The sequence below is a fragment of the Symphodus melops genome, assembly GCF_947650265.1.
Source record: "Symphodus melops genome assembly, chromosome: 7".
Lineage (NCBI taxonomy): Eukaryota > Metazoa > Chordata > Actinopteri > Labriformes > Labridae > Symphodus > Symphodus melops.
In genome coordinates, this window is record NC_136697.1 from 16,837,829 (window position 1) to 16,861,456 (window position 23,628).

Below are 23,628 nucleotides of genomic sequence, written 5' to 3' on the forward strand. Positions count from 1 at the left end.
GTGGGTCCCCAAAGGTGTAAATGACTGCAGGAGGGCACTTTGTTGATTTTCGCACCTCGTCTTCATCTTAGATCGAACCTGAAGGTGTGACTGTTGGGGGGGGGGGGCTCTTTGAGCTCTTTGATCTGCCTGCCGAGAGTGGTCTGGTGGTCTGTCTGAACAGAGAGGAAGGGCTGAAGTTATAGCCAGACATCCGTTCCTGATAGGATAGGTAGTTTACTTGATAGGTAACTGTGACATTAACCCCATAGTTTTACTTACCCACACTTTCAATGCGTAAAATCATCTAGAATAACTCTTTTCAATAGCTTTTAGGCTATTCTAGATTATTTTGTGCTTTGCTTATCCTCTCTGGAATCTACAAACAGTGAAAGCCATCTTAGCCGTTTCTGAAGCGTCGACCTGCTATATTGGGCAATACTTCGCAGTCTTTTACTTGCATTAATTGGTCATCAGCCCATTAACAGCTAGCTGCTCTCTGAATGTAGTTTTTGATAAATGTAGTCTAACGTGCTATTCGAATCGAACGATTGCCCAACGTCACTAATTAGAGGCCTTTAATGACACTTCGCCCCATCGTAAATTAGTTAACATTTTATTAAAAGACCATTACGCACAATTCAAAAAAAGGAAAAATTGAAAGGTGCATATGTACATTGCAGTTTAAATAACAGACACATGAAGAAAAAAAAAATCAGGAAATGATGAGTTGCAAAAGCAATGTTTAATCTCACATTACAGCCGAAGCTTTAAAGCAGTCCACACAGTGGGCTCAAGTGTGTGAGCGGCTTCATACCAGTGAAATAACCCTCAACTCTAACTTCTGAAGTGACCACATTGTTTGTCCTGAACAGCAATGGGCTCCAGACACTTACACATCCTCTTTCCTATATTCATGAGGACCAACATCAGGCCTCTTTAAGTGTGATGTAGCACACGTTCAAACTGGGGAAAGAAATCTGTATTCAATAACTCTTTTACCACACACAACTCCAGTTTTTTCAACAGTTCATGGTGGTACTCATCAACACAGGAAATATTTTCTTGGTCCAAATATTCCATCATAAATTAAAATCACACATTTCTTTTTAGAGAATAAAAAGATTGCATACAAAAATATACATATATGTCGAGACATTCACAAAAAGCAGTAACTTTATGCAGCACCAGAAAGTGAGAGGAGTACAGTAAACAGAGCAGACAGACAGGAGTGTCATTCCTTTTCCTTTTCCAGTGCAGCTACAACATGCTCTTCATTTGGTGTTTGATGGTCATTCATGTCTCCTATTGTCACTGCATGCTGATATAAGTGTCCGGGAAAAATCGACAACACAAAATACTTCAGTCATCTGCAGAAGCAAGAACACCACAGAACCACTTCCTGGCAGCACTGCATTGGTTCATCTTTGACCGGTTGCCCAGTGGATGATAATGTTGTTTTTCCCTCATTGTGTTCTGCTTCTCTTCCTCAATGCATACAGCCCTTAACCCAGCTGGCAAACTATGAAGTGGTACAGAGAATAGAAAAAATGCTAGTACTTAATTACTTTCAGGTGTGACCCCAGTGTTATCAAAAACATCCATCGAGTGAACAACTTCAAACTAAGGCGTAATTTCAATATTCACATTCTAACAGTCTTCGTAGAATGGAGCCTTTTCCTGACCAGTAAGCAGGCACAACTCACAAATAAAAATCAGCAGAACAACAACAGTGTTGAAGTCATGTGTGAAAAGCAAAGGGCCCGTTTGCTGATGCTTCATCATTTAAACTAGATCCCTCTTCACAGTCAGTACGTTTACATGCACGGTTACTGTAAGTCGAGCTACAGTTATAGCTCAATTAGGCCATATAACTGGAATACTGTTCATGTTCCAGCATACTAGCACCAGGGGAGTGTCGATTTATTACATATGCTTCAGTAGGTGGCGCTATATCTCCTTTCAGCTACAAGTACTGGACCTTCTTCTGGTTGACCTATTATGTCACAAACAAAAACCCCAACAAAGTTGGCAAGCAGAAAGCAGTTTTCCTTCCATCCATGTACCGGTATGTCAACATCTTTCCCTCCTTCAGCTATATAAACCGTGTCTCCTCGTCTGTCTAAATAAGCATGATTCTGGATCAAACACAAGCCACGTTCATACTTTTGTCTTGTTTGTTTTTTTACCAACCTCTTCTATGCATTTGTACTAATGGACTTCTTGGTCAAAACCTGGTTAGGAGATGGGAGCATGCATAGAATACCTAGGTCAATTTCTGCCCAACTGAGTAGTATACACGCAATAGTAAATCAATTCCCAATCTCGGTGTGTTCGTCCGACTTTGAGAAATTGTACTTTGTACAATTTCAGTCCAACGAACATGTTTATATGGATTTTAAAAAGTCCAGGTTTAGTTGGACTAGCCCAATAAATTCACTTGTTTTAGCATTATGTAAACGTACTGAGTTTTGCAACACAAGACGCTGATGGGTTACAAGAGTCACTCTGAGAGTCATGAGCAGTTTGCCATCAGGATGGATGGGTCTGAGAACTAGGAGATGTGCTGTGGCAGGAAATGACAACAGTGTTTGAAAGTTGGTCTCTGGGCCTCTGCTGACAGTCAAGACACCCCGAGTCTGTTTCACTGATGAGCAAGTCTGGTCGATCCATCACTGCTGCTGCTGCCTCTGTGGTGCCTTTACAGCAGGAGCATACCTGAACAGCAGAGATTTAAAAGAGAAGTCAAGAAAATGGAATGTGAAAGTGACACTTTAAGAAAGAAAAAAAACCCCAACCCCAAAAAAATCCTCATGCTAGAAGAACCATGAGCATTAAGGCAAACTTTGTGTCCATTGTGTAAATTTAAAAAATAGCCCCATACACAAACCAAAAGTGATTAATAGCATGTGTGTACCTTAACATCTATTGCCTTGGGCAGACATCCCTTCTTAATCCAGGGATGGACCTTCATCAGCTCCTTCTTCTCTTCCTCTGAAAAGCGTGGCTGACTCTTCTGCAGCAGCTTCAGCTTCTCTCTGTCCTCCCTGAGCACCTTTTCAATGTCACTGCAAAAACACAAACACAGTATATACTATGATACTATAATCTGATTTGGTAATAGGTAGGCTGGATGATATGTGCTCAAAGGTGAATGATCACTGGCTGTTAAAAAGAAGCCAAGCGCTAATGTAAAAGTGCCATCTAGTGGACATAAAGGGATACTGCAGTGTGAGATGCACACTTCTTTTTTCACTTTAAAAGACGAAATAGGACATCAATCATCAGAGGATTCAGCCAGGAAGTACAGTTTTAAACATGATGTACAACAGGCTGTTTACACAGGACACCATCTCAGTGAAAGAGCTTATGGTAACTTGTAGGCAGATTTAAGACTTGTTAAATAAAAAAAAAGGACTGAAGCTATTTTGGAAATTGGTAGTTGAAGACCTGAAAACCTGTGTCAGGTCGAGAAACAGGACACTTGCTTATCAATAAGGAGAGGACAAGGCCTGTAAGCATGCTCACCCTTTGCCTTCCATAACAAACAGACGATTGTTAAACTAACAAACATCTACAGGGCCAATATCCTATTCCTTATGGGCTGAGCTGCTGTCCTCCTACTCACCGTGATGGCAGCTGAAAGGTCATCATGACATTGTCATCGGTGTTGGCCATAAGCAGCCACGGCGGGTCCTGAAGTGTATTCTTGATGTAGTTTTCTCCCACGTCCATTTCCACCAGCCGTCCATCGCTGCTGCTCGAGTGACCGTTGACCTTCTGGCTGTTCTGGGACGAGTCCACGCTGCCAAAGTAATTACTGCTGTTGTTGCTTCCTGAGAACAGTCGAAGAGAACACACATTTATAAATAAAACAAAGATGTTGTATCGACATCATTGAACAAAAGTCCTCAGATCCATTCTTAAAAATGTAGCATTTCAACCTTCACACATTTCTGTACTAAATATTTATATATATATATATATATATATATATATATATATATATATATATATATATATATATATATATAAACAAATCTACTTATTTACCCCTAGGAAGGTTAATACATTACATTGTATCCATTAGGTGTTGAAACAGACCTGTTCCACTGCCAGAGGCTCCACCAGCTGATGTCCTGCTCTTAGATGTCCCGCTGTTGGATGTCCCGCTGTTGGATGTCCCGCTGTTGGATGTCCCACTGGCAGAAGTTCCACATCCATTGGATCCCGAGCCCATGGACCCTGATGTGGCTGAGCAGGAGTCCTCATGGAGAATAATGTCTAACATGTCACTGGATGAAGAGTTGACGTCGCTGTTGTTGCCATCACCACGCAAACTTGCCTGCAACCAAACAAAAGCATTAAGGCTTACATTAAAGGGGAGTGTGGCCTGGCAGTGCTAACAAATAGACGATCGGTTCCCTCTCCATCTCACAGAGAAGGCAAGAGCAGTTAACATTGGCTATGCTGCAACTTGAATCTGCATTTTTAGACTCAGCTGGGTGTCTTCAGTGTGCATAGCAAATCGTCTATTGATCAAATTGCTTGTTATATATTACATTTTGATTTATATAGCTACATTGCAAGGCTGAGCAGAGGTAAAAAGAACAGCGACCCTGACAGTAAGTAAGGCAACTCGTTTTAACAGAGCATGTGCAACAAAGAAACATTTCTCCACAATGTTGTTTTGATGCCAAAACGGGTTTGCATTGCTAATGTGAGGAGTGCCATGCAAAATCAAAAAGTGTATGTATGCATGCATTCAGGCATACACTCAGTACAGTTGTACTAAAATAAGGCTTCTATTGAACTTTGAGGACATCCTTAAGGAATTTTTGGCTTTTCAGATTAGGTCTTTTCAGTCTCATACATTGCAAGATTTAAAATTCTGGTAAGTCATGAAAAGAAAAAAAGTTACACTTAAAATTGACAAATGGAATTGGGGGGAATGGGATTGGAGAAGTGTGGAGGTATTCTGATGATTCGCCTACCTCTTTGCTGCAAGAACTCAGCCTAGAGCACACTTTATCCCAAGACAAATGCTCACAGACACTGGGTGTGCCCTCGTAATACAACGGTCCTGGTGGACCAAGGAGACTGACAGATGGCTATAGGGTGTAAGGGATAATATCATGTATTAACACCCTGGGCCACATTCAATCTGTAGTCTAGACTGACTAGACTTAAAACATAGCACGGCAATTTAAAAGCAAAATTGGCTGCATTTTTAGACTGAAATATATGAAGGAATCACTGTGACCATGGCAATCATTCCCGAAAGGTTGAGAGACATTTCAATTAATGTCGAAGTGGAATAACCCTGTTTACGGGAGTTTGAAATACAGGTATATTTCAGAGATATTTGGGGAGGAAAACGACAAAACAATAACTAAAAGTTGTCTTTTTGTGTACCTGTTTTAGCTCTCTCTCCTTGGCCTGGCTGTCACAACCGCCTTTCTCCCTTTCACTTGTGTTATTCCCTTGTCCTCCAGGAGTAAGCCCTGTGCTGTCCAGCCTGTCCACAGACAGCTCCAGCTCCAGCAGGTTCAGCGGTGAGCTGCAGCGAGACTGGAACAGGGGCGGCGATGCTGGGCCTCCACCTCTTCCTGACTGTGGCGTTGAGGAGCGAGACTGGCCCTCCATGGGGGCCTTCGGGATTTCTGAGTAAGGAGAGCAGTAGAACGACGGGGCGAGGTTGCCTGCCTGAGGAGCAAAGTGATTCTGAGAGTTGAACGGGTTCAGAACACCGAAGGTAGGTTGGCTTGCGAAGGGGATCTGGCCTGGAAAGCCAGGTTGACAGAAAGGCTGTGTTTGCACAGAGAAGCTGGTCTCCGGGTGGTACAGAGGCTGAGGTGGTGGCGGAGCAGTAGCAATTGGAGGGTACAAAAAGTTTGGCAGCATTATAGCTACAATGGGGGTGACCATGGAGGCATTGTAGGGAGGAGGATGGATAACAGAGGGGCAGGGAGTGGCCTGGGTGCCCTGGTTCACCCCATATCCTTGTTGAGTAGCGTCTGTGTGGGGGGCGCTGGGGTAAACCGGAAGGGGGTAGCCCGGCATGACTGCTGGGTAGGCCATAGGAAAAGTTGCCTGTGAGGTGTCAGAGCTAGACCAGGACGTTGGGTTGAGACCGTGGTTTAGAAAAGGAGGCCGCGTGTGCTGTTGCCTATGATGGGACACCGTGCTGTCTGAAGACTCCACCTGCCTTGCTCGCTTTGACTTGGTTCTCTTATTCCGTGTGCCTCGCCGCGTGGTCGGCACTGCTCCCGCTCCAACCTGCTTGCAGGATCTAGCAGTGGGTACAGCTACAGTTTTGAGAGGATGACAAAAAAAAAATATATATATATATATGAGAATCAGGTGTCTTTGTTATCTAAACAGATGGCACTTGGTAATACAGAAACATCATTACAAAGTAAAGATAAATAAAGTAGTGGTGGAACTAAATCCAACAGAGTATGAGAGCTAAGTTTAAAAAAAGAAGATTCTTAAGTGCCAAAAGATTTTTGAAAATGTATGACTTTCTTTTTCCCTCTGAATATTGCCCTAATACTGACTGATCTGTACGTAGGGTTGAGTGACTTACCATTGCTGGTGATCTGTTCTCTCTGTCGCTCCAGGTACTGAGAGCAGTTTGCTTTCAGTTCAGTATGTTTGCGAAGCTCCTTGAAGCGATACAGAAAGGCCTGCTCCTCCTTCTGTGTATGGGCTGCCAAGACCTGCTTGGTCAGCCCGAGCTTCTTGTAGGTCTCCCTCTCCTGACTGGGAGGTGAAACAGCAAAAGCAGAAGCCCCATTGTTTTGGCTGGGCTCTGCTGCCTCTCCTGTAACTTGGACGTCTTCTATGATCTCTGTGTGGATGACAGCAGGGAAATGTCTTGATCATATTGTAAAGCAATGAAAGCTCCAGACATGTAGCACATAGCTTGTTCACGTTTGCAGAGACAATGACAAAAAGGAAAGTTTAAATAAGAAGGACTATTTTACTTAGAGAGAAAGATTCAAGCTGTCAAGCATCCATTGACTCAACTACACTCCCAGAGACAAAGACACAGGCACTTACACACAAAGACGCACAGAAAGAAGGGTGGAAACATTCAAGTACAAAGTTGCATTTACAGTGCTTTAAAAAACCATTCACTCCTTTCCTGAGCTCTTCTGTTTCGGCATATTTGTCACGCAAAGAAGTTTCAGATCTTTAAAATTAAAAACTTGAGGAAAAAATAGAGATAATAAAAAAAGTTACAACCGTTTATATATAAAAAAAAAAGAAAAAAGAGCTAGCAAGTCTTATATAAGTGATGTAGGTTTTTAAATACATGTACTAAAGATCTGAAATCTTTCTGCGTTAGAAATATGTAAGACAGAAAAATCAGGTTGTGAGCAAACACTTTTTCACAGCACTGTACCTGACTCTGGGTGAGGTTTCTTATCCCCAACATGCACTATTGTGCTACTGTAGCTACACTGGCTGGTTATGGACACCACACTTTCTGGCTTGTTAGGTACAGGTAGGGGTAGTGAGGTGCCCACTACCGCTGCGGCTGCGTCGCTGGACTTTTTGTCTCGATCATCTAAAGCAGAGAAGCCACACTGATCCTTCAACAAGGCTGGTTCTGCCAAGAGAACAGAGAACAAGATATGCTGACATGGAGCTGGCATTACAGTGTCTTAAAGAAGAGTGTCAAGGCCAGAGAGGCCCTAGAAGGCTGCAGATCTGTATGATAAAGTGAAATTAAGTGACTTATATCCTTTAGATGTAGTTAACTAATTGGTGAAACATACCTGCAGACACCTGCATACTGTTTGATCCTTTCTGATTGTCATCATCTGAGTTAGATGACGTGGTGTGAGAGGAAGACTGGCACTTCCTCTTCATGGTGATGGGACCATTACAGCTATCCAAGTACCTTCAGGAATAAGAACACAGTCACAACATCAGTTTATTAAATCCAATTAAAAACAAAGAACAGCTTTAAGAAGCTTTAAGAAAAAGAAATACATTAAGTAGAAGTTGCATCAGAAATAACTCAAATCGAATCTGAAACACAAACTGACTGGAAACTTCCTAGCAGAGGAAAAGTCAGAGTGAGATATTTTCCTCAGACCATTTAGAGCATTAGCTGGTTTAAAGATTACATCTACTTGAGTCCAATGTGTTATTAGGTGGATAACCCCTAATCAAATGTTTACAAGGAATGGTTAAAATAGTGTCCTGGCTTCAGTTTCCATCTTTGTACCTGACAACGCTGTCCAGACAGCTCACATGCTGGTAGGAGTAGACTCTCTGGTCATTGAAGGCCATCTCCTCCTGGAGAGAGGACCTGCTCTCCATTAAAGGGAACCCGGTCTCCCTCCCGTTTAGAGGAGCTGCAAAGTCTTTTGGTGGAGCCACAGCCAGGCTCTTCTGGAGAGACTCTACTGGAGGGAGGCCAAGAGTTAGGGTCCAATCACATTTCAAGTTGTTTTGAATATATATATATATATATATATATATATATGTATCCACACACTCTCTCCTTTTCCTTAAAACCACACACAAAAATATAAAATCAACTGGACTTACTGCCATTGCTCTTCTTGTGTTCTGTTTTAGCTGTGTGCTGCCTCTGGTTCTTCTGGAGGTGAACCCCCTTACAGATTTCCTGGAATGTTCGCTTTGAAATTGAAAGAGAGAAGTTAACACGACAGCAGTTTGACGAATTGTATCCTTTCTGCATCTTATTTGAAATATGTTCAAAGACTATTTCATGAAGACATTTCAAAAAGAAAATCCAAACATACAGTAATTAAACCAAATTCAACATGTATTCTGATTTATGTGAATATATATCTGGAACTTGAATTATTCCTTGGTTTACTCACAGGTCTTTCTTTGCTGCTTGATTTTTCCTCCTCTAGTCCCGATTTACTCCCGTTGCACTTGTCGAAGCTCTCGCTGGAGGAGGTCATGCCCGTAAGATGATCGTTTCTGGTAGGATTGCTGTAGCCACTGGACCCACTGTTATGAACAGGCTAATTATAGATATAGAGAAAAAAAAGAGACAAATTAAAAAAATAAAAACATAGGTGAAGGTATGAGTGGATGCATATATTTCTTTATAAGTCACACCTATGCTTTAATTTTGAGAGGTATTGACTTTCTTTAGAGTCCCTAACATCCTTAATAATTCTGCCCCTTCACAGACTCTGACCTGTAACAGCAGCTTATGGATCTGCTCAGTAACCTCCTGGATGTCAGAGTCCATGGTCTTCCTCTCTCCAACAGAAGAGGAGGGGGCCTCAAACACATCCTCATTCACAGGGCCCCTGATACACAAAGAAAGAAACAGAAGAACACTTCAGAAAAGTGACATTTATCAAAACAGAACTGAACAAATCTAACAAAGGCAGCAGCAGCTGTCCGGAGTAAAACTTAGCAACAGACTACAAGATCAGCTGTCAATATTTGTGTGATTAAAGAGAGGGAAGAAAACTTCTCCTTTCTTTGGCTGTGTAAATATGATAAGTTGAAAAGAAAGAAAAAAAGTTTCAAGACTTGGAGGCACAAACAGGACCCGTTAAGTGTGGCAATAAACTGAGCAGTTACGATGGTCTCAGTGGTTAATGACTGTTAGATATTCTCGATGAAAGGCGGTGTCATTAACTGGTCCAGCTTACTTTGAAACAGCTACTGCTCCATGAATGTCTTTCTATTGAACAGTGTAGCTCTGTGCAGCTGACTGACACACAAGGCAGTAATACTCACATCCGCACTTTGTGTCTCCCTATAACAAAAGACACCTTGCGGCTCCAGGGGTTGACAAAACTGGACCAGCTGGTGTCGAGAATGACGTATTCTCCATTTTTAGCACAGAACCGAATGGATGAGTGGTCAAACGGCTGCCCTGCATATTGAAGAACTTCAGAGAAGGAGAAAATAATGTAGTCAGATCATGAAAGGTTTTTCTGTGTGGACCCAAGAAATTCTGTCTTCATCAGCTCTATTTTGCAAGACTTACTCTTTCTGTGAATGGCCAACATAATAGGCCGGTCATTGGGATGCAGGTGGAGGAGGACTGGTGTGCCAATCAGATCCTGAGGGAGGTACCCAAGGAGAGGAACCGCTCTGAGACAAAGGAAAAATAAGGCAGTTAGCAAGTAAGTTTAAAAGGGAACTGCACCAAACCTTGAGTCCTTTAGCAGCGAGGTCATGTCTGTGCAAAGACTGAAAAAGTGGCTTACCTTTCATCCACATCCTGAAACACGCAACTCGGAGTGTGTGTGGTGGTGAAGATGCGTTTGTCGGTAGGTATTCTAGGAGCTTTAAAAAAAAAAAAAAAAAAAAACTTAATTAACCCTGCTGCTCTCTCAATTACAATTGTGACTGATCTAAAAAAGGATTAATAATTCATACGTTTTCAGAATAAGAAAAAATGGATTCTCAAACCTGCATTCTGTTTCTTACCATCATAACCAGAGTGAACTCTCTCGGCCAGCAGGAGGCAGCAGAACTGGTCTTCAGCATGTACTGTGTCTTGGACCTTCATCAGGTAGGGCGTCATGCGGAATGGAAAGTACTGCAAGTCGCCTTCGCACTCTTTACCACCACTACAAATTAGTTTGAAAAAGAATTCAATTAACACAAACTAAATAAGGAATGTCTGTCTGCAAGTTTTGTCCAGGTTTTTTAGATTTGTAATTACATTCATTAAACAGAGAGGGGGGACGTATTGTGCTATTACAAGTACAGACAGTGTGTGATTGTATTCTATTATGTATGAAACTGGACTGGAAAAAGCATCTGATTAGAGCTCACAAGCATATGATGTCACAAACTAATTGAGAAACATTCAGTGGAATGGAAGCATGAATAAAAACTAGAAAGCGTCATGGACAGCAGATGGTCCGACAGCAAGTTTGACCCAACGATCACCTACCTGATACGACAGAAGAAGGATTTCTCCTGCATGCAGTCAGACGGGGATGATTCTAAACAGGGGGGGAAAAAATGTTTTAATTCAAAAGCAACACAATCTCATCGAATGCTGGTCACGGCTCCATGTAGGTGATCAGGCTTTGGTTATATCCATACAAATCATCCATTAGAAGGGCAGCTCTGCAGTTTCTATAAATTTAAAGTAAAGGTTGGATCAGAGTGAAGTCTGAATTTCATGTGCTTGCCAGAATATTTCCATGTGTAGGACACAACGGATTCTGTGCAACTGTATGTCTGATTTGTAGAGATTAGTGAAGTTGTTACATATCTACCTGCACCAGTGCACATGCTCCATGAGGGCAGGCGGTACGGCGTTGTAAAGCTGTAGAAGACACTGACATCCTGCGGCGTAAGGAACTCAACAAACTTGGTGTCCTTGAACACATCTCTCTTGCAGTTGAGGATGGAGGCAGCCTGGTCTGAGATGTAGACGATCCTTCCTGTGTTCAGAGACACGGCTACAGCAAACATATCCTGTTGAAGAGACAAAAGCAGTAGACACATTTGAAAACCCAACTTTAAATATAGGCAAAATATTATTATTATTATTATATTATTTTCAAGATAATTAAGAGTCTCACGTTGTTCTTGAGGGTGTATTCAGAAGTTATGCTGTCTATCTCCTCTATCGTATAAGAGGAAATATCCAGGCCTGAAGGCTGACTGTCATTGATCATCAGCAGCTGGTAATACTCCTCATTGGCTGCAAGAAAGCAGAATCAGTTATTGGCGGCCCTCAATAAGAAATCCATAAGGGGATGTTTGATACTGAACACAGGGAAATAAAGGGGGCTTGTACTTAAATGAGTCTGCTCTGTAACAACAGACTGACGACTTTATAAGACCCTCTACTTCACATTGCCATCAGTAAACATTCCGAACGGGCAATGCTTTCTCAAGGCTTATTTACACAGTGGATAGACTTAGGAAAGGTTTTTCTCACCTTCCACCTGTTTGACACAGCGCAGGGCGTACTTCAGGGTGTTCAATGTGGTGGACTTGTTACTGTGTCTCTTTTCAGCAGGAAGATGATGCTTCAGCTCTTTCAGAGTCTTTAGCACTTCTTTTTGGGTCTTAGCTTTGGCCGACTCTTGACTACTGCAAGATGCATAAACACACATGCACCGGGGCAAATCAGAGAAATGCAACAATGGAAACTGTCCCAAAGATACAGATTGATATGTAGACGGATTTGCTGTATAGAATAGATTTAAAAAGGAGACAATGGAATACTTTGATAGAAGCATAGTGTAAGCACAATTGGTTCCCAAGTATGATTGACGTAATTGTCCTGCAAAGTACAAACAAGTGTTTGCAGTGTTATAGTAGCTTTTAGAGCACTAACCTGCAGCCGCTGGTTGATGGATTGTCCTGCTCGGAGCTCAACAGGCTGAAGGCGTTAGAGCTGCTGGGAGGAGATGGACTGTGGGAATTTGAGCTGTAGGAGACAAGATTTTCCAACAATATAGAAATGACATCAATAACAGAGACACACAAAGAGAACAATATAAAGTCCTTATGTAGTTCATTCAAGATTCAAGAATGTTAAGCGATACATAATAAAATAGTCACAATTTCCTGATCTTTCTGAAGCACACATTTCACACAAGCAGGTTCTTCTTAACTGGCAGAGACACCTGATGTTGCTAAGATGCTCAAGCTGAGTAAAAATAGCCTACTCAGTATGTAGTCTCACAATATGGGGTGCTGCTAAAGTGAGCCTCAAAAAGGGGTGAGCAGATTTAGGCCTTTGAGGAACTGAAGGGTGAACAATGCACATGCAGCTCTAATTTAGCAGCCAGTCTACAAATAACGACACTTCAAATCTGAGGTCACTTCACCTCCCTGAGGACCAAGATTGCACCTGTAGCTCAAAGGTTGCACGGCAGGATAGCCCTAATAAAGTAGGATTTAGGGACTTGAATACAATGAAGAGCAAAGGCACAGATTGACACTTTGGGTCCTGTAATTACTGCCTTCTTGGTGCTCTAAAACAGTAATTAGAGTGGCTCCTGAAATATTCCACAGTTGTCCCTTAAAGCAGGAAAAAAATCCCACTGGTTCAAGATTCATTCTCCTGAAAATGACAATCTCTGTTCACACATTTGCTCACTCTGGCCCTCACTTATCAAACGTACGTACGACAGAAAAATGAGCGTACGCTCATTTCCACGCAAAGTTCGGCATTACTACTTATTACACAATTTGGACATGAGCGGAGGACACGCTCAAATCCCATGCCAGGTCCCAGCTGGTGTATGTACGTTTTCAATCCAGAGTGGACTTGAGGTGCAGCGAATCTGTCTGAGTTGGAGAATCATTAGATTATACTATCAAATCAAATAGATTGGCTGCTTTTGTTCCCACATGCAACTCATCCACACCATTTGAGTTTTGTGTGTGTGTGTGTGTGTGTGTGTGTGTGTGTGTGTGTGTGTGTGTGTGTGTGTGTGTGTGTGTGTGTGTGTGTGTGTGTGTGTAGCTAGATTTTATGTCTGTGTCTTTGTGTGGGAGATCGACTGCATTAGCCTACAAGCTTAACGCTACACTAATACATGAAAGTCCTCAGTGACAATGACTAACCACAGCACAGGTAACTATGTATAACCTACTTACCAGGCTAGGAATAGAACAACCCTTCACAAATAGATTCTCCAAGCACAAGCAGGTTTTAAGTCTTTTAAATGCAGCCTTTAGTGCTTCAGAATACAACAGCTGGTTTTAGACTAGGCATATAACTGAGTGAGATTTAGAAACAATTAGTCAGAGTAGGTTCATTAACAGTGTGTAAGCGGATCTGTCTGCACCCTGTTTCTCTCTCGGAGGTGAAAGTGAGGAAAGGTTGCTCAGCTAAGAGTAAACCTTTGACATGGTGGAAAACTTTCTGAGCCAGACGTCTGCCACAGTTTAATGGTGCATATCTCTAAGCACACCTGAAGTAGGTGTTTAGGGTATCAGCTGTACAAAGGATGTAAACGTCCTTGTTTTTTTTCTGTTTGTGTGTGCGAGCCAAATGCAATGCCCAAAGAAAATCAAAAGTATTACATGCAGCTTCTAAACTAATATATGCATGCTAATAGCTAGGAGACAGCTCCACAAACAGAAATATGAATTTTCTATATTGAAAATAGATATCTTTGCTTTCTCTTTGGGAAGTTGTTTTTGTTATTAGCCTTACTTACAAATATTGATGCATCTACCAATTATTCCCTTAAGTGTAAAAAAAAAGTACATTTGTGATGAATAAGTAGATTTGCTAGAGTACAAAAATGATTAATTAAAGTACTTTGGTAATATGCGTGTTGGATCCCAGGCACCTGTAACAATGCATCATTCGTGTGTTTGTTTATTGCCATTTTGAAGTTTTAAGTTCTCATATAAGCTGCAAACAAGGATGTTGGAGGAAAACTTTCACTTTCAGTTAAAAACCCCCAGGTGTCATTATGTTTTTGAGTGTGAATATTTTTTTCACTAAGAGTAGACTGTTATCTGAAGAGCTCTACAGCCGCTGTGATATACTGACTCACTGACTCATCTCAGGGTTACCATGTTTAACCTGCTTACTTTTCCAGGAATAGAAAAGTCCTTTACACATAGCCGCTTTTGGCAAAGGGAAGGATTCTAATTCTGTTGCATTTGCAGCCAGGGCTTGCAAATGCAACAGCTGGTTTTCAACTGCACACTCTTAACCTGTATTAGCGATCCCTGTATTAGCGATCAGTAGGTTAACTGACATGGTTGTATTTAGTCTGTGAGTCATGGAAACTTGTTCCTAAAAGATGTTAAGCACATAACTGTGATCAAGGTGAAGATCAGGGCTAGGTGGCCTTGTTTAACCATAAACCTTCCACTGACTAGCAGGGTGAACATTTGACTGATGAAGAGACAGGATCAACTTTATGCAAATGAGGTAAAAGGAGTTTTGCATTTTAAGGCAGAATGTCACTGCAGATTTTCCTTCTTTCTTGTCTTAGAAGTGCACAGCTGAGAGCCACACACAAGGTAACACATGGTCTTTGTAATTGAAGCTTTGGTGAATGATACTGCTTTTGGCAGTAGAAGGCACCAGTGTTAACGGACGCTAAACTTTACATGCTGACTTTCAAATAAACGGATGTGGATGTCACTCAAGGAATTAAACACCGCCACTATCTTATCATAAGTTTGGAAAAAGTTACAGTCCTCACATCACTGCATGAGGGAGGGAGCCGCCTAAGTGTGTGAGACAAATTCAGACAAGAAAAAAAAAAAGGAGTTGTAAAGAAATGTTTGGTCTGACGGGGGTTAATGACGTAAGAGAGGCAGGGCAGAGAAGAATGAGAGAGCATGCAACGAGGCTTTTTCCGCCCAGTGACAAACAAAGAATAGTTTTGTTGCCATGGCACTAACAATGAGTTACAGAGCATGACACAACCCATCTGGCATCACAAGAAAAGCCAGCCCACAGACTCTTGACTGACAAAAATCCAATCCCCCAACTGGGAGCCCAAAAGCCACTCACAGTTGTCTCAAAGAGCAGAGCAACGTTCTGTGTCACAAACTATTTCTGGTCATGTCACAGCTCTTTGGTGAAATGGGAAATGTTCTGTCATTATGACTTGAGCTAATGCCAACCCTTTGTTGAGGGTTGGCAAACAACAGACACATGCTCAGTACAGAACAGTTTACTCAAGAGTTACTCGGTCACCAACTAGTCTCCCAGTTAGTGGTGGGACCAATTATCAATATGGCAAGATATCGTCATCAAAACATGAACATTGTCATTAATAGTCAGTAATCCATTTAATTCTGCGCTTGACCTTTTGAAGAGCCATTTTATATTTTTGCCTTTCATGAGATATCGTGATTTATTTTTATTTGATTACCTTAAAATTATCAACTGTTACAGAATCTCTGTGAAAGCAAGATGATAAAGAACACAAATATGTCCTTATGAGTGGAAAGTTTTACTGTAGCATGCGTAGTATCAATGTTTGTTTGACAATGACACAGTTAGTATAGTGTTGTTTCAAGTGGGATGAGATCTGCTCCACAGTGAGTGACGACATTGTCGCAGTAAAATGAAATTATGTTCCATGTCAATCCTCTTCAGCCTCGAAAAATACAAGTGTCTGACAAATAGCACGTCTGTTGTTGGGTCTGGTTGTCTTTCAGGTACGGCTCAGCTGGCAGGAAATAACACTGAAAGGATTATAATTTTAAAACAAGTAACTCAGATTCATCACTGTTTCTATTTTGAGCTCCTGCGGGACGGCTCTTGTGGTCAAAGGAAACCAATGGAGCAGGTTTGCCTATGTTTGGAACACACCACTTCCTGGATGACCATCACGACAGCCCTGGCTCATATAGCCACTGACATTAGCCAAGTCTTACGTACATGAAATGCTAATGAATGCATTCATTAGAGCGGGTCTGTTGAAGTGGAAGGCAGAGTGGACATGGATGTTATATTTTATTCCTAAAAAGGCAACAGTCTCTCTGAATATGGTTGAGGGTCAAAGGAAGAAGGCTGAGTGTACAGTAAAGGACAAACTAGCCAATTTTCAAATCATAATATCAACATCATTTTTAAACCCTTTCTTTTCAGGGACTGGAGAGACATATTTCAAACACTTTTTTCAAAGAATTGATGGATATCACTGTGTGTCTGTATTAACACAAATGAAAGCACACTTCCCTGCATATTTTATACTTAATGAAGCAGTATAGCCAAAATGTCAAGGGGGGAAAAAAAGTTTTTGATAACTTAATCCCATTGAATATCTCCTGATGACTTCTCATCTTGACTGTCCACTTCAAAAGATGCGTGACCTCATCTTAGATTTTTGAGTGTTATTTTGAAAAAGGATTTTGGATATATTTGGGAGTTTTTCTACCAAGTTTTTCTTTTACACTAACAATTACAGAGACGTAACAGAAGAAGCAGGCTTACTAATGGCTTTATGATCAGAAAGTCCATCACTGACCTCTTGTTGCTTTCAGAAGACTCAAGCAGTGCTGAGTCTTTGCTGTTGCCATTGGAGCTGCCCATTGATTCGTGGCCGTGGCTTTCGTTGCCATGACTCTCATTGCCGTGAGATTCTGTTCCGCTCCCGCTGGACCCACTAGACCCGCTGCTCTTCATCTCCACGTCTTCCTCGGGGAGCGATCGCGAGCGGATGTTCTTGCGGTGGTTATGCGGTGAGGCAGGAGGGTCTTGACCGCTGCTTTCGCTGCCCTCAGATGGGAGGCCTAATTCAGGCCCACCTTGACTGTAGCCTCCCAACCGGTGCAGCTGTGCCATGGAGCTGCATCCTGAGGCCCCTCTTGGAATCGACCTGCAAGAGGTGGACACTCTGCAGGTTCCATCCTCATCCTCCAGCTCAGGGAAGTGATAGGGTTTTATGTCTGAATCTTCCGACATCAGGAGGAGTAGTGACCTGGGCTTAGTCCAGGTTTTTGTAAATAGACGATGAAAGAACACAATCACCCCATTTTCACAAGGGCGTTCTGGACTGAATCAGAGAGGAGGCAGACTGATCTGTTGGAAGAAGGAGATAATATGTGTTAGTAATGAAATAACATTCATATAAGGTATGTATTCTTGTATTTAAAAGTTTACAAAATCTACGATCGAGCAGCACAACAGGTAACATAAATAATTCTGGTCTGATTTCTTTCTGTCTGAGTAGATATCAGAGCACCTTGCAGGGTTTAACCTATAACCTCTGAAGAGCTCTGCAGGTGTCGCTCTGATATTTATCGAAAATGCCCTGATGGTCAGACACTGTGGCCTTTGGGAGAAGTGGATCTGTCTCACGTGAGCCCCCAAAGGCTTCAAAGGGATTATCCACATAAAAAAGCAGACAGTGTTTACCTGAAGGCCATCACAGGTTGTGGCCACAGTCTGGGAGTGTCACCGTGCAATTATTAAGCATCAAAGTCAACGTGAAAAAATCCACAAACTAAAATCACAAGAATTTCACAAACTAAGGCAGATTATTAGTGATGGATTTGGCATAAGGAAATGTGTTAAGGCATGACAATTTAACAAGAGTTAAAGAAAATGCAAACATTTCTTTCAAAAAAATCAAATTGGCAATTCTATAAATAGAAGTAAACCCTGTACATTAAACGGCTCCTTTTATTGAGGGCAGTGACTTCAGGACTTTGTATCAATATGCTGAGCTTTTTAATTGATTACTTTAAGAGCATGTTTGAAATGAACACTTTTATCTGGAGGACCTCGAGGCTGTGTAGTCAAGTTGAAACATTGGTTTCATGATTCTGCCATGTTGAGGAAAACCACAGTTGCGAAACATTTCCACTAATGAGTAACTAATGGGTTTGCCCTTGCTGATGTCAGAGAGCAGTGAGTTCACAGTCTTTAGAACACTTATCACTGACCTGCTGAAAGGTTGTTGTTGTTTTTTTCCAAAACTATGCTAATGTGTAAACTGGGTCATCATACACTGAAATCTACAATTTAAAAAAAACAGGTTAGACATCTTTCTATAACTTGGGGACTTCTATATTAAAATACACAGGAGCAATATCACTTTCTGTGAGGATTTATCTGCAGCATAACAGTGCAGCACCTTAGCTCACCATTGTGGTTAAGCTAATAGTCTGCAGAACAAGAGAAACATCTTCAGATAAATCTTATTACTCAAGTTAACCCTCTAAAAGACATATTAGTCAGCCAACGACGGCTCAACGACATCTTCTGACGTCAGTTGTCCTTATTGAGGGAGATTTAAAAAAACATCCATCCCTGAGGTAAGTATAGTGAGGCACAAGTGGCAAACAAGGTAAACTGAGAAAAAAAACACAAACCAATGAAAGGTTAAATATAACACTTCAAATAGCTTTAAGTTCATTTTAATTCAATTTAAGGTCAGTCTGGACAATCAGAGATTGAGACACAGTCATTACATGCTGGGAACATGTTGCTCACTTGCTCTTTCTGGATGTTAGTGGAGTTTCAGGAGATAATTGAGTGACAAAGGAAGTGGACCTTTCATTGTAAAAAAAAAGAACAAAACAATCCATTTGGACAAGGCGAGAAATTAAACTGGTAAAAAATGTAATGGTACGGTTGAAATGCTGTTTGGTCCAGCCACAGCTTTATTGTTGTTTGAATTTTAAAAATCCCATTGCGGTTTGTCCATTGTTGTTATATATTAATGTCACGGTGCTCAACACCAATGCGTGTGTCAAGAACATAATTTACATGATTATACATCTAGAATAAATGGGCTCAGACTGAAAACAACACTGCATATTTGCACATCAAAAAGTCATTGCCTCAAAACTGCAGCACATGATGACACTTGAGACGCTTTTATTCACAAATATATGTTTGAATTGATTTTGGCTTTAAAAAAAAAAATTCACATACACTTGTTTGCTCCTGATTTTAAAAGCCCTGACACACAACAGCATTTCATTTCAGACGTTCTATTCTATTTTACTGTCCTGACTGCTTAACGCATGTTGGCTCTTCTTTACAGGTTTACTTAAGAATATATTGAATATGTCAAGTTTGCATTGTATTATTACTTTTGCTACACCTTCAATAGATGTAATGGATCAGATACAAACTGCACACGACATGCTGTACTTCACGCCAAGACCACCCAGCTCTTTATCCATTTACCCTGGTGGCTAAAAAAAGAACAGAGGTCTTCATGTTCAGATCGGTATGAATTGTTCCATTAGAGATGGAAGATAATCATTTGCCATTTTTGTCTTGAACATGTCAACCACAGAAGTGAATGTCAAAGACAGCCACGGTAAGCTGGACTTTTCACAGTGACCTGGACACAACCCACCTTTACGAAAGTCACTGAACCCTTTAAGAGAGTTTGCCTTTCATTTAACAGACCAAGTCACTTGCATGCATCTCCCTGTTCTTCTGTTGTCAATTTTAGCTTGGGAAATGTGTATCAAGTGTGATGTCAAACCTTCGGACCATTAATCCTGTGTATGATGTAAGTGACTTCCCCCTCACCAGCTGGTCATGCATCATCAGATATCCTTTCCAGTCACAATAAAAACTGCAGAATATCGCAGCCTAATGATCTTAAATAAATAAATAAACAATAACTGTTGAATTACATGTGTCTGGAAAAAACTATAAGGATTAATAACAAAATGCTATTGTTTTCACTTTTAAAAAAGTAAACAAGTATCAAAAGTATAGCTCAAATAAAAGGTTTAATTGAATAAACAACAAACTCAGAAGCTACCAATTATTTAATTAGGCAACAATTTTGTTTTGGTTTAAACCCAATAAAGATTTTTTTTTAGTTTTTTTCTCCTTTGTGGTAAAAAGAAAAAAAAGTTAATAAACTGTCCAGTTTTTCCTGTTAATGTCAAGCTTTCAGATGTATCTGCTGCACAGGTAAGGATAACCTGTTAAACCTCCATTTTGAAAACTGTTTACATAATGTCTGGAATGCATTATGTCAGATTTGGTCGGTACATGAAATTAAACTGACAACAGCACGGTGGATGTCTCGCCAGTTACTTAACCTGCATTAAGTTACCCTACTAATTTATAAACGGCTTTAGTCTACACCAACACCCCTCACATGCAAAAACACTTTGAAAAACATTACAGAAATACAAATCTGTATTCCAGTAAGATAAAAGTTTACCTCCAACCTACGACAAACGAGTTCCTTAGGTGGGTTAATGTAGCTCACCATTTATGTAAACCAGCCGCACAAAGCGCGTGACTCAAACATTCAGCAGTTGCTCGAACATCACAAATTCTCTCCTCGGTGATGCGGATGAACTTGTGCCATGTGCTGCAGCAGACTTTATGTAAGGCTTGATGCAGGAATTTTCATGTGACACCAGGAGAAACCACGTCTACTTGCACCACGACAGACTCCACCGATACTTGTCTCAACTCTGCTCGTGTTGGTTCAATGACTTTTACTAAAAGAGCAGGTCACTGGTGGTTATATAGCCAACATCCCAACAACATTGTCTCCATACAGATGGACTTGTGTCCCCGCTGACAGGTGGGCAGGGCTGAGCACTGCTGGCCTGCTGACCGGGGCTGACCCTTACACTGACACAGTTATGCAACTTTGACGATCCACGCATTTAAGGCTACTATTATTAGCTATTATTCATAATATCCATACTCAACACTATTAGGAGCGATGTTATCTTCAGTTGTCAAATCTAAAAACATTGTGTAGTAAACAGCAATCCCAATAGAATACAGCTCGCATATGTAATAGTAAAACTCCACCAACCTGACAAAGCACAAATCCTCTCCTGATCGATATGTCTCCGGGACAGAAAGCTTTCGATGTTAGAGCTGTTTATAGCTGATCAGAAAAGTGGAGGTTGGTCCCGGACTGGATGGACGGATTGCTCCGTGTCACTTTCGTTACGAGACTCACCGACTCTCTGCCCTGCATCTCGAGCTAAGACACTGACCTCATTCCGAGCTCCCTCTCGGAGCCCCTCCTCCAGCTTTTTGCCCATTGGTCTCGAATGCAGCTTGTTTCTACGTCACTGCGCTCTAAACCAATTAATCCTATGGGGCGGTTGCTTGAGCTGCCGCCACACGCTGTGATTGGTCCATATTGCTGTCACTCTTTTACATAAGGCTGTCAACGATTTCACGTGGAATCCCACGGCTGTTTCAAGCGTGTAAGAGGCGAGAGCAAATCACTACGAGGCTGCAGCCGGTGAATGAAGCAGTGTATGGTCCGCCCAGAGGCGCAGGCCCGACTGTTATCTAAACTGTTATACAAGTGTGTCTGTGTGTGCGTGTGTGTGTGTGTGTGTGTGTGTGTGTGTGTGTGTGTGTGTGTGTGTGTGTGTGTGTGTGTGTGTGTGGCCAATGTGGGTGAACTGTTTGATGCGCAATCCTCTACGCAACTACATGTTACGTCAATCATGATAATAATGTTATTTATGCGGTGTCGGACACATCGTAAAAACCACTCTCTGAGTTGTGGAATCCACATGAACACCTGCTTTGGTCGAGTTCGGTAACCCAACATGCCCAGGGTCCCGACTTGAAGTCTGAATCGTCATCACAAGTGTGTGTATATACTGTATATATATATATATATATGAAAAACTCGGAAGGACGACTTCCCTAACTGAGAGAATTGGCCAACCCGAGCAGCTCATGAATGCAGCAATACAAACGCATGGTGTCTCTTCTCCTGTTATCTAATTTACATTCATCGTTATATAAAAGTCAGAGAAGCGTTGTGACGGAGCTCCAGTGATATTTGATATTTGTTATGAAATAACACTCGGTCCAGAAAGTTTTGTTATAGAGAACATAGCAAGACCCAAAGAAAAAAGACACGTAGCACCTGAAATCAAAGTTTTATTTGAGCTATTTACCTTCATTAAATTAACGTTTTCTTAATGTTGAAAGGCCAACAACTAAGTGAAAAATAAGGAAATTGTTGAAACATTAAATAGCAGTAAGCTTCTGTTTTAAACTGATAACATGGGATGGGTTTGAACATGTTTCTCTAAAGAAGTCAGTCAAAGTCAAAATTGTCATGGTGCTGGGTTGGGACTATTTTTTTTTATTGCTGCTGCTGATCCATCCACTTCACTTCAGTTGTGTTATGACCATGGCTTTGGAGTCTTTAATGATGGATGCCTACCATCACTATTCTTAGGAGTCTGATAATACGAAACTCAACTGGATAATATGTGATAACCTTTGAGTAAGTTTGACCTACCTGTAATTTATTACATTGTGAGGTTTTTCTTTGTCCTTGTGTATTGCATGTTTCAAATACTTCTTAAGAAACAAGTGCAACGTCTAAAACATGTTTCAATGAAAACCTAACCTAATTTTTTTTTGTACTCAGTGTGGCTAGGTGCCTGTGTTAACTCAGTCTAATGCAAAAACATATGTAGTGGTAGTTTTACACCACTGAGCTCTTTGTTTTTCAATGAATTGGTGGAAGGTCAGATTTTTGTCTAAATATCACAATTATTCACATTAACTCCACCTTCTGCAACCTAAATAAAAAAATAACCTGGATGCCTTACATGATTTATGTCTCTCCCTTTACTTATTAGCACCCAATTTTCCTTTTTCAAAACCCATCCTTTCAGATTGGGAAGGGGCTGGAGAATTACCCAGTTTACACAGTGGACAGACTCCAAGTCTGACATACGTAGAACAAACACGTCTGACTATGACATTTACACTCACACCTAGCCTACAAGAAATCTGGAGCCTCAAACTAACCTGCATTTCTTGATATCCATTAGGAAACAGGAAGCCCATACACTTACCCAAATTTCCACTAAGAAAATCCCTTTTTCCCTTAGAAAAGCCACCATATATGTATGTATGTATGTATGTATGTATGTATGTATGTATGTATATGTATATATATATATACTGTGTGTATATGTATATGTGTATATGTATATATATATATATATATATATATATATATACTGTGTGTATATGTATGTGTATGTATATGCACGTGTGTGTGTATATATATATATACTGTGTGTATATGTATGTGTATGTATATGCACGTGTGTGTATATGTATATATACTGTGTGTATATGTATGTGTATGTATATGCACGTGTGTGTATATATATATATACTGTGTGTATATGCACGTGTGTGTATATGTATATGCATATAAACAGTGTGTGTGTGTA

At 41.0% G+C, this 23,628-nt stretch overlaps 2 protein-coding genes across 5 annotated transcripts in view; both read right to left on the minus strand.

The window, feature by feature from the left end:
• Nucleotides 1–23,628, minus strand: part of LOC306826676 (zona pellucida sperm-binding protein 4-like) — a 350,754-nt gene that overhangs the window by 290,964 nt on the left and 36,162 nt on the right. The gene's annotated exons all lie outside the window — the stretch shown is intronic.
• per2 (period circadian clock 2) lies at nucleotides 580–21,430 on the minus strand. 4 transcript variants are annotated; one of them, XM_079348122.1, is made up of 24 exons: nucleotides 21,213–21,430; nucleotides 16,926–17,479; nucleotides 12,305–12,397; nucleotides 11,903–12,057; nucleotides 11,541–11,662; nucleotides 11,232–11,433; nucleotides 10,901–10,952; nucleotides 10,429–10,571; nucleotides 10,206–10,284; nucleotides 9,983–10,089; nucleotides 9,730–9,883; nucleotides 9,176–9,290; nucleotides 8,847–8,996; nucleotides 8,548–8,638; nucleotides 8,222–8,399; nucleotides 7,767–7,891; nucleotides 7,391–7,597; nucleotides 6,569–6,832; nucleotides 5,395–6,287; nucleotides 4,974–5,090; nucleotides 4,084–4,324; nucleotides 3,608–3,815; nucleotides 2,897–3,047; nucleotides 580–2,697 (listed from the first exon to the last, which is right to left on the minus strand). In XM_079348122.1, the coding sequence occupies exons 2-24, from the start codon at nucleotides 17,360–17,362 to the stop codon at nucleotides 2,512–2,514; spliced, it is 4,470 nt and encodes a 1,489-aa protein (XP_079204248.1). In that variant the 5' UTR covers nucleotides 17,363–17,479; nucleotides 21,213–21,430; the 3' UTR covers nucleotides 580–2,511. The 4 variants fall into 4 exon arrangements, with proteins under 4 accessions (XP_079204248.1, XP_079204247.1, XP_079204250.1 ...); XM_079348121.1 differs by having other exon boundaries at nucleotides 8,222–8,402; XM_079348124.1 differs by lacking the exon at nucleotides 7,391–7,597 and having other exon boundaries at nucleotides 8,222–8,402.